We start from the raw sequence: 15,900 nt of genomic DNA, 5'->3' as shown, positions 1-15,900 counted from the left end.
TAGTCATAAATAAAATAAAATAGCACTTTAGTGAGGTAATAACTGCATTACAATAAGCGTAATGCAGCGTAATTACTCATTACAATAAGCGTAAAATAAAATATAAATAAATAAATAACTGTCGTGAGGTAATAACTGCATTTTATGGTTAGGATTACAGGTAGTATTACTCATTACAATAAGTTTAAAAATAAAATAAACAAATAAATAAATAAAATAACTTTAGTGAGGTAATAACTGCATTTTATGGTTAGAATTAAAGGTACTAATCATTACAGTAAATGTAAAATAAAAATTAATTAATTAATTTTAAACCAAATAAATAAATATAAAATTCTAATAAATATGAATTTGTATTTTATATTATTTTATAATAATCAAAATAAATTTAATTTTATAATAAATATTAAATAATAATCAAAAATAAATGGATTTAAAAATAAAAAATTGATTTAATAATGGATTTAAAATAATAAATAAATAGATGTGACATATGTTATTAAATAAAATAAAACATTTTCATTATCCATGCTGCCTGTTGGAGAGTAGCACAATATGTACAATAAAATATATAACAGTTTTTCCTGCATTTTGTAAATATATACAATGTGTTTTGCATATTACATAATATTTAAAAAACAAAAATTATGCATTTAATGAGGTTACAGTGCAACACTGTAACGTTTATGCTTACAATGAATCTTACATTCTTATCTTACAATATTAAGAAAGAACTGGTGCAAAGACAAAGTTCATTATATAGAAATTATAAAATTACAACTTTTTAATATCTAAGTTGTTTCTTTTTGACAGCAATAGCATTAAATTGAAACATTTAAGGACACTTAAGACACTTAAAATATATGAATTATGTTGCTAACCACAGCATTTTCTCATATCTTACTTTTATGAGTAATTTTTGCAATTTATTTTAATCAAAGGTCAATTTTAGTGAATTTTTAAGTCCAGATTTACTGTGAAACAAATGTAGTTTGTTTATGCTTATGATGAGAGTTTATGCTTATGATGAGAGTTAGTATTATTCATTATAATAAATATAAAATAAAATTAAAATAAATATAGAATAAAAACAATATATATATTTTTTAATACTATATGGTTATAATGAGTGTTAGTATTATTCATTATAATAAATATAAAATTGAGTCAAAATAAAAAAATAAATAAGAAATAAAAACAATAAATTAAAAATAAATAAACAAAAAACATTAAAATACAAAATATTTACAATACAAATAAATCCTAAAAAGTGGATATTAATTAAAATAATTTTAATTAAAAACAATACATAAAAATATTAAAAATACAAAATATTTCCAATAATACAAATACAAACAATAAATTGCAAAAACAAATACGCATGTGGATATTAATTAAAATGAAGTTAATTAAAAACATTAATTATATAAACAAAATACATCTCAGTTCTTTTTAATATCTAAATTAAAAATTAAAGACAAAATACACTCTATTACTCAAAACACTTATATTTCTCTGAAAAGTCTCAATAATATCCAATGCAGTTTTGCATTCAAGTTAAATTTAGCTTGTTATAACTGTTTGATTTAGAAAACAAAAGGAAGATTATGTCGTATCCAGGCTGTAAAGATTGAGTCTTCATATTGTGCAGTAAGACACCCAGAATTCTGCCACTCTCAGTGAATAAGCCACGTCTTTGTTCTATAGTCTCTCTCTACAGACTCCTACAGCAGTCTAAGGCTCATTTGGAGGCCCTGCGCTCTGTTTTAGCGAGATGTCATGTCTTTTCCTGTGTCCTTTGTGTGGCGCTCTGAGTTTCGAGGGGAAGACAAACACACAAATGCATCCACACACACTCGCAGGGGTGGTAGCGAGGTGATCTCATGGGGGTGGAATGATTATCTGTGCCTCTATTTGGGCTGATAAATGCCTGGATTAGTCCGCCGGGTGTGTGTGTGTGTGTGTGGGGCGGGTATGAGGGGGTCAGTGGGTTCAGAACTGAAGTTTGGTGGGGGGAAACGGTCCCTTGCCTCACGTTGCCCCAAACTCTCTCACTTTTTCCCATTTAGATGGGGTTTTTGGGTTGATGTTGGGGACTTGGGAGGGGGTATGAACGCCGAGGTAAAAAATGGAGAGAGTGATGAATGAAAGAGAGATGAAGAATAGAAGAAAGGGATGGAGACAGACATGCTGTGCACATATAAAGAGAGGTCAGAAGCAAAAGAAAGGAAGAGAGAATGAGAAGGAGAGGTAACATATGGAAGAATGTATGAATAGGTTCTCCTGGTGGAGGTGTAAGCGCAGGAATGCCCTTATAAAGTGAATAACAGGCTTTTGCCCTGAGGTAGCGGCCGTCACACGCACTTATGTGCATTTGATGGGACGGCGCACACACTTTCTGCACTTACAGTGGAAACATTCGGTCTGTGGAGGGAAATAAGCGTGTGCTGTTAAAAGTGCATGCTGGTATGTGATCGCTGACAGGATATTTTCCATGTAACCTACACCTGGTGGTCATATCAGCACCGGACTGCACGCACGAACGCTCACTAGCGCACACATCGCACTTCAAATGCATTAGTGCTATGGCGATGTATGTTCACGTTTAAGAACAACGTCGTTTGATAAAGTACACCGCCATCTAGTGTCCCATCTTGGCAGTGTTGATGCTCCGAGACATTAACCTTCGTGAATACAAAAAAACCTCACGTTTACATTTAAAATAAGCAAACGCGAAATACATTACATTTATTATTCCTTTCAAATGTGCATTAAGCAGTATCATTGCCAAACATTTTTTCAAGTTTTTAAGTGGATAAATTGATACAACACATAGTCTATAAATAATATTAAACATATGAAGTAGTTTAAAACATTAATGTAATGCATTTTTGGAGTACTGACGTAAAGCTGAGCTCATCATCGTTAGCGATAAGCTATCAGCAATTAATTTAATGTGGTGTTAATCAGGCTAATTCTTAGCTACGTGTTAAACGATCTGGTTGATCATTAATAACAGTATGCTAGGGTGCTAACAGGCTAATTAGCTATCTTATTACGACCTAATTCTGAAAAGATAATTGCCTAAATTGTTATGTGATATAAAACAGTCATATTTAATTGGGTAAGTAATATTGTGGACTTTCTATTCAGGCACTGAATGGAAGACGTTTAGTCAGTGAGGATTTTAATCAGTGTTGCCAAGTCTGAGGTTTTCCCGCGGAATTGGGCTACTTTAACACTGTTGGCGTGGGTTGTTTTGCATGTCCGCGGGTTGAAGCGACTCTAGAAAGTAGTATTTAGCCTATGGGATGCTAATTTTATTAGGAGAATCTCGCCAAAAATGTGTATTTTATCTCCTGGAATGCGGGGACCCCTTTCAAAACGGGATTGGGCTACGTTTGAGTAGCAGTTGGGCGGGTTTTGTTGTGAAAACCTGGCAACCCTGATCTCAATGGATTTGACGCAACACCTGTTGAATACGGTCACGACTGGAGATGAAATATGAGATTTTTTTGGCGAGACAAGGTTGGTGGATTCTCACACCTAACATGTTGTTAACGTGTAATTTTTAGGTCTGTTTTCACTGTAATAGAGAGTTTACAATTACCTCACGATTTCAGTTCAGTTACCCGGATGCGCGAGCATATTGGGATACTCGGATGTAAACAACAGCATTGATTGCACGGTTAATGTACTGCTGAATAAGTTGTTCTGCTAATTTATGCTGTTTAAACGATGGAAAAAAACGCGTGGAAGCTTCTAAATCATATAGAGAAGAACTAAGTAAGCAGGAATAGGCACAATATTTTGACAAACTAAAATTAATAGGTGGTAAAGATACGTACGAGCAGTATTAATTAAGATATTAGCCTAATATTTTACCTACCTGACCGGAAATGATAAGAACAAACGTGAATGTTGTCAGAATTCTTGCTGTGGAAATCCTGGTTCAGTTTGACCAACCACAATCACCTTTTGTTCCTGTTTTTTGCACTCTTCTGCTTGATTTGTTATAACTATTGGCAGTCTATAGTTCTCCAAATGTTTTTCCCGGTCCGATCGATTAGTACAGCCCAAAACATGAGTGGTAATAATTAGCAAAATATGCGAATTTCGATCAGTTCAGTGTTATCGTTTACATTCAGTGTCGCCAATATGGCCGATTGATGACGTGTCGTGAAAACACTCTATATTGTTAGCTTTTTTTTTTCCAGGCACTGAATAAAGTACCCAAAAGACGTTTGGTCAGCTGGTGAGTATCTCAATGGATTTGGCACAACACCCGCTGAATACGGTCATGACTGGAGATGAAATATGGAATAATTCTTGCCCAAACAAGGTTGGTAGATTCTTACACATTTTTATGTTATGAACATGTATAATTTCAGGCCTGTTTTCACTCTTATTATTAAGCACCAGAGATGTTTAATAGAGATGATTTCCCTGTGGCAGCAAGCTTTAGAACCCTTGTAGATTCTAATATGAAGTGTGCTTGTTCATACTGATATTATATTAATTAGCTTCAGTGTTAGAACGTGATAAAGTTGGGCTAAATATAGATTTTAAAAAAACTTTCCACTAAGAATCCTGCTCAAGAAAGAATGTTTCTTGAGCAGCAATTCATAAAATCAGCATATTAGAATGATTTCTGAAGGATCACGTGACTGGAGTAATGATACTAAAATTCAGCTGTGAAATCACAGGAATAAATTATGTTTTAAAATATATTAAAATAGAAAACAGTTATTTTAAATTGTAAAAATATATCAAAATTTTACTGGTTTTGCTGTACTTTGGATCAAATAAATGCAGGCTTGGTGAGTGACCATTGAAAAACAAAAAATCTTACTGTTCAAAATCTTTTGACTGGTAGTGTATATTAAAATATAAAAGTTATTCTGAATTGTAATAATATATCACAATATTACTGTTTTGTTTTTACTGTATCAGTATAAATATATTATAAACGCAGCTTTGGTGAGCGTATGAGACCCGAATGACCAGACATACAACAGCGATATGCAAAAACATATGTATTTATTTCTGTCATACTCTGTAAATAATTCAAAGAAAAACAGTGATACAATAAGCATACTCTTTTCATTTGTACTTATTTTTTGACATTCTAAAATAAAAATACTAGAAAAGGTAAAGACTGCAACACTCTGAGTGCAAAAGAGACACACACACACATACGCACACACACTCGGACACCACTGTGCTTATGTTACACTCCCGTAGTGCAACAAATGCGTCCACTGATTAAACTAGAGAATATTTACACACTGCAAAAATCCAAAACTGCAAAGAGATTGTGTGTGAATGAGAGCGTATGTGTCAGCCACTAAGTGTTTTTTTTTCCGAGAAGTTATCTTACATATCATCATTCTTTTGAATTATGATGTATACATACTGATTCATTTTCTTTTTTTCTTTTTTTTTTCTCCAACATCTAGGAAACTAAACATTTCATATATCAGAAGATCCCTTTGTATGGGTAAAATATAAGTGCACTGGAAAATTACTGCAAACGACTCTGGAGGAACAATAATTGGCTCTTCCGTTGTAGGTGGTAAAAGAACTAACCCCCGAAGCATTCTCAAGGTATGCCACGAAAACCCGTATTCTAGAACATTTCATGACAGAAATCAGAATGCATCAAAGAACATTTGCATCACAAGTGTTCTAGAACCTGTCTGGCTTCATTTTAGGTTCCATGAATGTGACTCTGGGAAATCACTGCGTTGAGTAATATTCATCTGGTACTGAGATCTCTAGCTGTTCTAAACTCACAATACAAAGATCTAAATGGTTTCAGATTCCCCCAGAAACCTGAATTCCCATTTTGGCTTTTCGTCTTTATAGCATTTAAAGAATTAGTTCACTTATAAAATAAAAATGTCCTGATAATTTACTCACCCCCATGTCATTCAGGATGTTCATGTCTTTCTTTCCAAGTTGAAAAGAAATTATGGTTTTTGAAGAGAACATTCCACTGTTTTTCTCCATATAGTGGACTTCAATGGTGGCCAGTGGGTTGAAAGTCCAAATTGCAGTTTCAATGCAGCTTCAAAGGGCTCTACACGATCCCAGACAAGGAACAAGGGTCTTATGTAGTGAAACGATCCGTCATCTTCTTAAAAAAATTAAAATGTATATACTTTTTAACAACAAATTCTCCAACGTTTCCATTGTGATTACGTAATGTGTGATGTCCAGCTAGTGCAAGATGAGCATTTGTGGTTAAAAAGTATATAAATTTTACATTTTCTTTCTTTTTTTTTTTTTTTTTTTTTTTTTTTTTTTTTTTTTTTTTTTTAGAAAATCACAGATCGTTTTATTAGATAAGACCCTTATTCCTCAGTAGAGCCCTTTGAAGCTGCATTTAAACTGCAATTTGAACCTTCAACCAGTTGGTCCCCACTGAAGTCCACTATATGCAGAAAAATCCTAGAATGTTTTCCTCAAAAAACCTTAATTTGTTTTAAATTATCAGAAAGTTTTTATTCTGGAAGTGAACTAATCCTTTAAAAACTGTAAAGACAGATGGTTAGATTGACTATAACACCATGATGGAATTCTGGTTTGTATGTCTGCATCCCAGTTTGTATACTATGCATTGTATATAGTTGGCGAGGTGAGAAAATTTGTGCTTAACAAATTATATTCCAGTGAAAATAGAAAGCATAATTGTATGGTATTAATTTTTCTGTGGACTTTCAGTATACACATCCATGCATATTTTTTTCTGATATGACCAGAATCTTTTGCACATCAGAATACTATCACACTATTCTTACATCTTCGGCTTTTTAGTTTAAGGTTTTAAATTATGAATTAAGAAAAGTTCACCCAAAATGGAAAATTTGCTAACAATTCTCTTATCCTCAGGCCAGGCTATCCAAGATGTAGATGAGTTTCTTTCTTCATCATAACAGATTTGGAGAAATGTAGCATTACATCACATGCTCACGAATGGATCCTTTGCAGTGAATGGGTGCCGTCAGAATGAGAGTCCAATAAAACTGAGTCTGAGTCTGATAAAAACATCACGATAATCCACACAACTCCAGTTCATCAGTTAATTTGTAAGAAACAAATCCATATAGTAATTTTAACTTTTAACTGTCACTTTCTGCCAAAATACAAGTCCTTAATCCATAATAACTTTTTGGTTTAATTTGTTCTAACGAAGAAACAAATGCATCTACAGCTTGGATGGCCTGAGGGTGAGTACATTTTCATTTCTGGGTAAGCTGTTCCTATAATGTTCCTGTGGTACATAATGTGTTAATGTAATGCATTCAAAAGTACATACTTGTAGTATGCAAACTGGAATGCAGTGCATATGAAGAACACTATACTGTTACTGCCATCTACTGGTAAATCGTGGTACTGCATCTTGGGGGTGATTCTGCAGAACTGATCACCCCTCTGTTTTTGGTCTTTCCCCCTAACTACTATACTGTATTGTTGCGTGTTATGTTAGTAGGATTATTTACCTTCATTTCATTGTAAACCTTAATGGCATCATTCTACTGACCTTTAAGCCCCTCCCTAAAGTCTTTTTTTTTTTTAAGTCACAGTGAACCCAGGTCTCCAAGGCAATGCTTTTTAACTTGGATGCCATCTTTGTACATGTTTGTGTGAGCGTGCGCTGATACAATTGTTGAAAAGTGCCTGTATTTGATGTACATGGTTTACATTGAAGAGTGTCTCTGTGTTGGTTTAATGTCAAGTGTGTATTAAATAAGCAGGTTAGGATGTGTGGTTGTGCAATGGGGATGGCAGTGAGGGGAGGGGCTTCAGACAACCGGCACCATCGGTAGGGGTGTGGCTTCAGCAGACATCAATCAGAACTTCAGCATGACATCACAGTCCCGCCCACAGCAGTGCAAAGAACTACAGAGCACAGTGTCTCCATGGCAACCACTGTACAGCAGAGTGTAAAACAGAGTTTGCATTGCCATTTTTAATTGGCAGATAAACATCTGCATTGGTCCCTCAAACTACTGACGGCAAAGCCAGCTGATTGCTAAATGACACCAACACCATTGCTCACTGGCTATTCCATATCATCATCATTTAGTGATAAATGAACACTTAAAAGGGCACTGTGAATCCAATCTATCTCTCAAACCATCCGCTTTGTTTTCTAGGCCCTTCGGTATGTTAAAGGGATAGTTCAGCTATCTTTTTTTCACTCCAAACTTGTGTGATTTTCTTTCATCTGTGGAACACAGAAGATTTTTTAATAACTGCTTAAGCTGTTTTATTGTAAAGTGAGGTCCAAAACTTCTTAGTGACTTTCATTGTTTAGACAGAATAAAGAAAGTCAGACAGCTTTGGAGTGACAGAGGTTCGGTAAATGATGACAGAACTCTCTATTTTGGGTGACTTTCTTTTAGCACCAAGACATACTCTATGCAAGTACATATGCAATCATTGATTTCTCAGATTATTGTGATATGAAATGCGTTACAATTAATAATGCAAGAAGACACTGCATTCTCACTATTGTCACAAGGGGCAATGTTAGCATGACTGTTAGTCTCTTTTTAAAGAGATAGTTCACCCAAAAATTACAGTTCTATTATTAATTACTATAACAAAACAAAACAATAAAAAAACAACAACAAACAACACAACGTATGCAAGAAGAGAAGAAATTGTTAAATAAAGTCATTCTTTTTGTTTTCACTGCGCACAAAAAGTACTCTCGTAAGCTTCATTAAATTACGGTTGAATCATTGATGTCACATGGACTATTTTATCGATGTCCTTACTACCTTTCTGGGCCTTGAACATGTCAGTTGCATTGCTGTCTATGTAAGGTCAGAAAGCTCTTGGATTTCATTAAAAATATCTTAATTTGTGTTTCAAAGATGAACGAAGGTCTTACGAGTTTGGAACGACATGAGGGTGAGTAATTAATGCCACAATTTTTATTTTTAGATAAACTATCCCTTTAATGAAATAGTTTTTTTTGGCAATACTGAGAATGCAAAATCATGATATTCTTTACAAAAGAACACAACTTTTATGAATTTTGAAGCCTACAAATGTCAGAAAAAAAGTTTTCAATTTTGATTTAAAATCTACTAGTTGGAAAGTTTGAGTTAAAAAAGATTGCAAGTATAAACAAAACAAGGCTATAGAAGCAGACTAGTGAGTAGAGTGGTTTACCTACTAGCCATTTGTTAGTAACCACCTTTTTCAAGATACAAAATCTTTAAAAAAAAAATCATGAGTGGGGTATTACTGTTTTATGTCGTAGAATAAAATGTGAAAATATCTTAAGCTTTTGTAAACCACACCTAATTTTAGGCATTTAACATCTTTTTTCTTCCAGGTTTAAGACTCATTCCTGCAACACTCTGTTGCCTGCTTGAATACTAAACTTTGTTACTGCCACACTTAAAGGGATAGTTCACCCAAAAATTACAATTCTGTCATCATTTACTCCAAGCAGTTGACGGCAGCCATTGACTTACAGTGCCCTATCATGTACCTGGCGCAATGTGACGCAAGTGTTTATTGCTAGTTTCAGCCCGACACAGTTATCATTTTCACGTCCTGCGCCACGTAAATAGCAAATGAATTTGCGCCCATGGGTGTGCTGGTCTAAAAACGAGCTGCGTTCAGGTGCATTGTTGGCACGTTGCTATTTTAAGTCAACTGAAATAGACTGCGCCATTGACCAACTGAAACCTGGTCTAGTATCAATGGCTCAATATTTTTTGTTATTTAAAGAGCACGTTAGTAATATGCGCATATAGGCAGGTGCACAATGCACGTACACTCTTATTACACTTACTTACATTACTTATTACACACACAGGAATGCACAGCAGCACACAAACATGCCAAATATTAAAAAAGAGAAAGGATTACAATACAAAGATTATTATTGTGTACATAAATATAAAAATGCCTATATGTCATAATGGATAGTCCATCACTTTCTTATGCAAGCTATTTTTTTTGGTTTCACTTTTGCTTTCGAAAACGATCGAGAGGAGGGAAAGGGGTGCACAGTAACACATTTGAGGGGGCTCGGCCCATGAAGCTCCCCTTGGCACCCTGGGGGTCTCTGGGGAAGCGTTCAGTCTTTGTTCTAGCAAATTCCGCCATGTATGAGACTCTGATTGGTTTAATGCACGTTACGCCCAAAACACAACCAAGAGAATAGGGACAACCCTTTTAGACCATGTGCCGGGCTTGCAGACAGTTTTTCCCATCCTTAAAATAGCAAAAGTGGATTCGGACACACGCCGCGCAGTACGCTTTAGAATATGCACTTAGATCGTTAAAGTAATTTCCACATAGTTTTCCATACTGTGGAAAAATGCTGGACAATTAATTGAAAAGTAATTGAAAATGAAATTGTTATTGAAATTTTCCCATGTCCTTTATTTCAGTTTTTAGTCCTGTTAATACTTTCCCATTAAAAACATACTACTGTATGTGTAGTCAGCGCTGTATGGACATCTATGACCGTTGCACTCATGTTTTTTGCAGCGTCTTACACGTGAGTGGCGTGTGTACACAAGGGCTGTTCATCAATGTCAGTTCCAAAACAGTGGACCAATCAGAAGACCACAGAGGCGGGGCAAGCATTGCAAGCTTTTGTTTACAGCAGTAAGTTGGCACGGCAATTTTTGTATTTGACGGCAACATGGCGAAGTAGGCATTCTGCGCTGCGCTTTTTTAAAGACCATTCCTGAGCGCTGCATCTCGCGTTTTAGACGCAAAGTTGTGTTCTGTGTGAATGGCCAGTAAGAACCTAGAGTAAATACTTGCGCATATAGAGTGACAGGATAAGATTTACTATCAGGGCAGAAAAAAAGGAAAAAATAAAATAAAATAATAATAATCGTTCATTAATCATAATTGAGGTAAAATATTCAATTAATCAAAATTTAGATATTAGGTCATATCGTCCAGCCCTACTGTAAAAAGTCAATGGCTACCATCAACTAAAGCTAAAAACTAAAAGAAACTCACTAAAAGAAACAGCTTGAGGGTGAGAAATGATGACATATTTTTTAATTTTGGGTGAACTGTCCCTTTAAGAAACCAAGTGCTTTCAAAAGCGTTAGCCATGGATCTGTTTGTGTACTTGCATTTAGTATGTTTCTTCCCCCGAATTGTTTGATCTCATTCCAGAGATACACAAAGAAAGGCATTTACTCTCCTGCTATGTCAAGACCGTGCTTGGCTTGCTAGTGGGCAAGCTGTTATGATAACTAGATCTCACAAAGTCAAGTGTGCTTGAATGCACCGGCATGGCTTTTTGATTGCGTGGTAAAGCTGTGGATGCAGCCTTGATGCACAGCATCTGATCAAAGTAAATAATGGCCTGGCCTTTTCTTTCTGAGCCTTTTCAGCACGATATTGCCTGCCCTTGACTCGTGTCGCAATGATATATGGGCATGTAAACTGACAGTATGTCTGCATAGTGCTTCATAAAAGGACGGTGTATGTATTCGAGATATTATCTGACATGGTATAGGACCAGGTTTATGAATTTTCATCATCCAGTCCCTGACCATGTGAAAACCTATGGAATATACGCGAACCGCCCATGCTAATTTCGCACCAGTTGTATTATCTGTATGACTGTCATGTAGCTGTTAAGGTTGAACATTCAAGAGTTGAACAGCACCAAATGTTAGGCCATAAAGCAGCTGATATTAGTGTGTGTTTGTGAGTTGCTCACAACTGAATGCACCAGCTGCCCTCGCAAAACAGAAAGTGCCCTCACAGTTTATCTTGACCGTACGCTCAATATCTGCCTGATTTGTACTATCTCATAATCCAATCCGACCAATCAAACCCACCTAATATGTCAAAATCCAGCTGATCGCCTTCAAGTCCAACCCAGAAGTCATAGGAACGACAGCCTGACACCTCACAATCCAACATTTAAAGTACAGACACCAAAAATATATTATTCTCAAATAAACTCTCCATATGAAAAACAGACAATGAACAAAAGCGCCGTCCATGCTGTATAACCAAATGCATAGGCATCAAAAACAACGTGTTTTCTCCATGGAATTACTGCACATATTTCACCACACATTATAGATTATTTCCCCAGACACACGGATGAGTGCCAAATATAGAAACACCCCCAAAAAAAGGATAGAAAATAAATAGAAATACCATTTCGAAGAGGACAAATATCATCTCATGGGTAAAAGTGTAGCATTTTCCCTCTTAGATCTCGTCTCGAGAGTTTCTCTTTATAAAACCGCTAATTATAGTAATCATATTTAATATTAAGACAGTTATCTCCGATATAAAAATATCAAATATAAACAGCGATAGGAAACCAGGGAGATTTGATCATCCTTCACTGTGTATTTCGCGCAGTCCTGCTTGCTGTCAATCAGTGTTTGGATACGCCCCCTCAGTCTCCATGGCTGTAGTTGGCTGGTCACCATTTATATAGCAGTGTCCCAGAAGACAGTGGTTTGGGTGGAGTACGGAGGCGGCCCGTATTTCTTGCCCCCGTTGGTCTTCTTCCAGCTGGGCAGGATGGGCATGCTGTCCTGCTTGCACAGGGCTTTGTCTGAAGGTCTCTGTCTGGCTTTTATCTCCTTGCACAGGTGACGTTTCTTCTCGATCATCTCCATCATGGTGCTGTCCCCACATGCCCAGGGCATTGGGGGCATCTAATGGGTGGCAAGGGTGAGATAATGTTGGTGCATGCAGAACTGCCTTTAATTTTGTAGCCCTCATAGTCATTTTTAAGGGTGAAGGCGTTCACAGTGTTCTTTAATAATAAAAGGTGCGTTTAATAATTCATGTCATCTAATAAATTCAGAGCAGTCAGAATGTATTGCCGTTCAGTTTAACGCTCTCTTGCACACACACAATGTATTAATCATGTACACACACTTTAAACTGCCCATGCACCTGCACAAACACAAAATAAAACACTTCTAGGCAACACAAAATCTTATGAGCACACACCATAACTCTGTTTCAATACCTAGTGAGCTGCCTACATAGGCATGTTAAGAGAGCACTTTAATTGTCATTGAATCATAGGAGGCAACTTATATGTATAGCACTCCTAAAGCACTTATGCTCAGGGTTATTATAGTAAACTACAACCCTAAAAAACAATTTCATTACAATAAATAAGTAAATAAATAAGAAAAAACGTAAAATTATTTTTTAGCTAGTTTCCAAGGCAACTTTTCACATATTTGTTTAGTTTTACTATGTACTAAGATAACTAAAACCAAAATAAAAATGTGTAAAAAATATATAAAAATGACAAAAATACATCAGAATTACTAAAACTAAAAAATAAAATAAAAATAAAAACAGAAAATGTAAGCTAGTTCAAAATGTTAATGAAAATAATAATAATTTATTATGACTTTATTTCAGCAGAGTTTTATGTTAATATATTGCTAAGCTAACAAAGTGATACTCTAGTATGTTTAAAAAGTGTGGTACTCTCAATAAAAACTATTTTTTAATTAAAAATCATTTTATTATTATATGGTATTGTTAAACTACCATATAATAAAAAAAAATCACTTTTAGTAATTGAAATAAAGCTGAAATAAAATAAATATTACATGAAAAACTTAAATTTAAAGTACTGCTGGGCAACGATTGATCGTGATTATTGCATCCAAAAGAAAAGTTTTTGTGTACATAATATATGTGTGTGTACTGCGTATATTTATTGTGTATATATAAATACACACACATGCATGATATGATATTTATACATGATAAATATACACAGCACACACACAATCATTATATAAACAAAAACTTTTATCTTGGATGAGATTAATCGCGATTAATCATTACCCAGCACTACTTTAAACAAAAATGAGAAGTTTAAGTTGAAGTAATAAAATTACTACAATTGAAGTAACAATAAATGATTGCTTTTTATAGAAATATAAATAAAATAAAAAACACACACAACAAAATGACTAAAACTTACAATACAAAAATAAAAAGCTAATTCAAAATATTAATGAATACTATATTTGTGCTTAAGTAATATTAAAATTAGTGCTGTCAATCGATTAAAAAAATAACTAATTGCACATTTTTCTGAAATTAGTTGCGATCGTGATTAATTTCACCTAACATTAAATTTTTTAAATATACCTTTATATTACAATAATTTTGCATTCGATCTTCTAATTATTGTAGAAACAACATAAAGACAGTATATTTGTAATATTTGTTAAATGTTTTTTTTATTATGACTGAAGGCGAGTATCACTGAACCCCTATATTACTGATGTCTCTAGAAAAATCTAGGTCTTTTTTTCCTAATATTTAATCATTGACTATAGCTATTCAACACAGTATAATTAAGAGCTATCAATGTTAATGTATATTAGACTTTAAAAAAATCAAACACTAAATACTAAATTAAATACAGATGTATCCTTAAAGTTACCCTAGCCCCGCCCCTGTGTTAACTGCGTTAACTATATTTACCTTGTTAAACTGAAAAAATAATCATCTGCATTAACACGTTAATTTTAGAAACAATAATTAAAACAACACAGATTTGAGATTATTTATAATAGGGATACATGCAATACTGCCTTAAATTTTGGCCAAAACAAGGTTTTAGGAGGCCGCATATTGAAGTTGCCTAAATAAAATGAGGTTTGGCCAACTAGGTTTTGTAACAGAGCATAATCTTCAGACGTGCACACACACGCATACACATACACATACAGTGCACACACTTGTGCTTTTGAGGAATGAAGCAGCAGACAGACACAGAAAGTATAGTGGAGAAGGAGAAGACATCATTTTGACAAGGTTTTATTTTTTGTTTTGTTGGGGTTAGTGTTATCCCTCGATTTTTAGGTTTATTTGGGTTAGTTCAATTACAGTCGCTAACAATCAAACACACAACTGGGGAGTGAGAGTAGATCAGACAACATACTAAATGTGGTTTATGTTTTGTTATGATAATATTCTGAGTGAGTAACTGTGTGGTTTGTGTATGTCATATCAGTTTTGTATGGTATGTTACTGTGTATAAAAGAGTGGGTGTTTTCTTATCAGCTTTCATCAGTTGTGATATAAAGAGTGTGTTTTGGTGTGTAGTGAGTTGTGTAACTGACTCCCCAGTCACTGTGAAAGTGACGTCGACGTGGAAAACATAATCATTATTACAGGATTTTTGTACATTATACAATAGCTCTAAAAACCTGCTCAAATAAGGCCACACAGACAAACAGGAGAGAGCATTTGACATGTGACACTGGTATAAATGCCATGTCTGGATACATATATACACACATTAAACAGCTGTTTGTTTAAATTTACCTGTTAAATAGAAACTGCTGAGAATCATATCTTTTTATTTAAAATGGCACTTTACTCATGGCTCTTTCTTTTAAAGTAAATGTCTGTAAACGAGCGTTCAAAAATTTGGGGTTAAATTAATTAATACTTTTATTCCGGAAAGACACAATTTTTCTATTTCAAATAAATGCTGTTCCTTTGAACTTTCTATTCACCGAAGGATTCTGAATAAAACAGCATATTAGAATGATTTCTAAAGAATCATGTGACACTGAAGACTTCACAGAAATAAATTAAATTTTAAAATGTATTAAAATAGAAAAAATAATTTCAATTGTAATAGTATTTCACAATGTTTTAGTATAAAGATGTGCATGCCTTCTTGTATTATTTTGTTTTCTTGCTGCTGTATGCATTAAGTAGGGCCCTATGATTTATGTGATGCGGAAACGCGGACAGAATTGTGGAATCCAGTCAAAAAAATGGAATTTACTGTATAATGCGGAATGTATAAATGGAATTATTAAGACATTATTTTTTGCAATATATACCAGAAAAATTATATAATTATTAAATACA

At 34.4% G+C, this 15,900-nt stretch overlaps 1 protein-coding gene across 2 annotated transcripts in view; it reads right to left on the bottom strand.

Annotated features, from left to right (window-relative positions):
• Positions 1-5,023: 5,023 nt before the first annotated feature.
• The window catches only part of nyap2a (neuronal tyrosine-phosphorylated phosphoinositide-3-kinase adaptor 2a), a 60,935-nt gene continuing 50,058 nt past the window's right edge, over positions 5,024-15,900 (bottom strand). For both annotated transcript variants that reach the window (XM_051129533.1, XM_051129532.1), the window contains one exon: positions 5,024-12,686. In XM_051129533.1, coding sequence (XP_050985490.1) covers positions 12,456-12,686 — 231 coding nt within the window. In that variant the 3' untranslated portion in view covers positions 5,024-12,455. The remainder of the gene's footprint in view (positions 12,687-15,900) is intronic.

Source organism: Labeo rohita, chromosome 15 (assembly GCF_022985175.1).
Source record: "Labeo rohita strain BAU-BD-2019 chromosome 15, IGBB_LRoh.1.0, whole genome shotgun sequence".
Taxonomy (NCBI): Eukaryota; Metazoa; Chordata; class Actinopteri; order Cypriniformes; family Cyprinidae; genus Labeo; species Labeo rohita.
The sequence above is the reverse complement of the archived record's forward strand: the minus strand, read 5'-3'. Positions and strand labels throughout refer to the sequence as shown.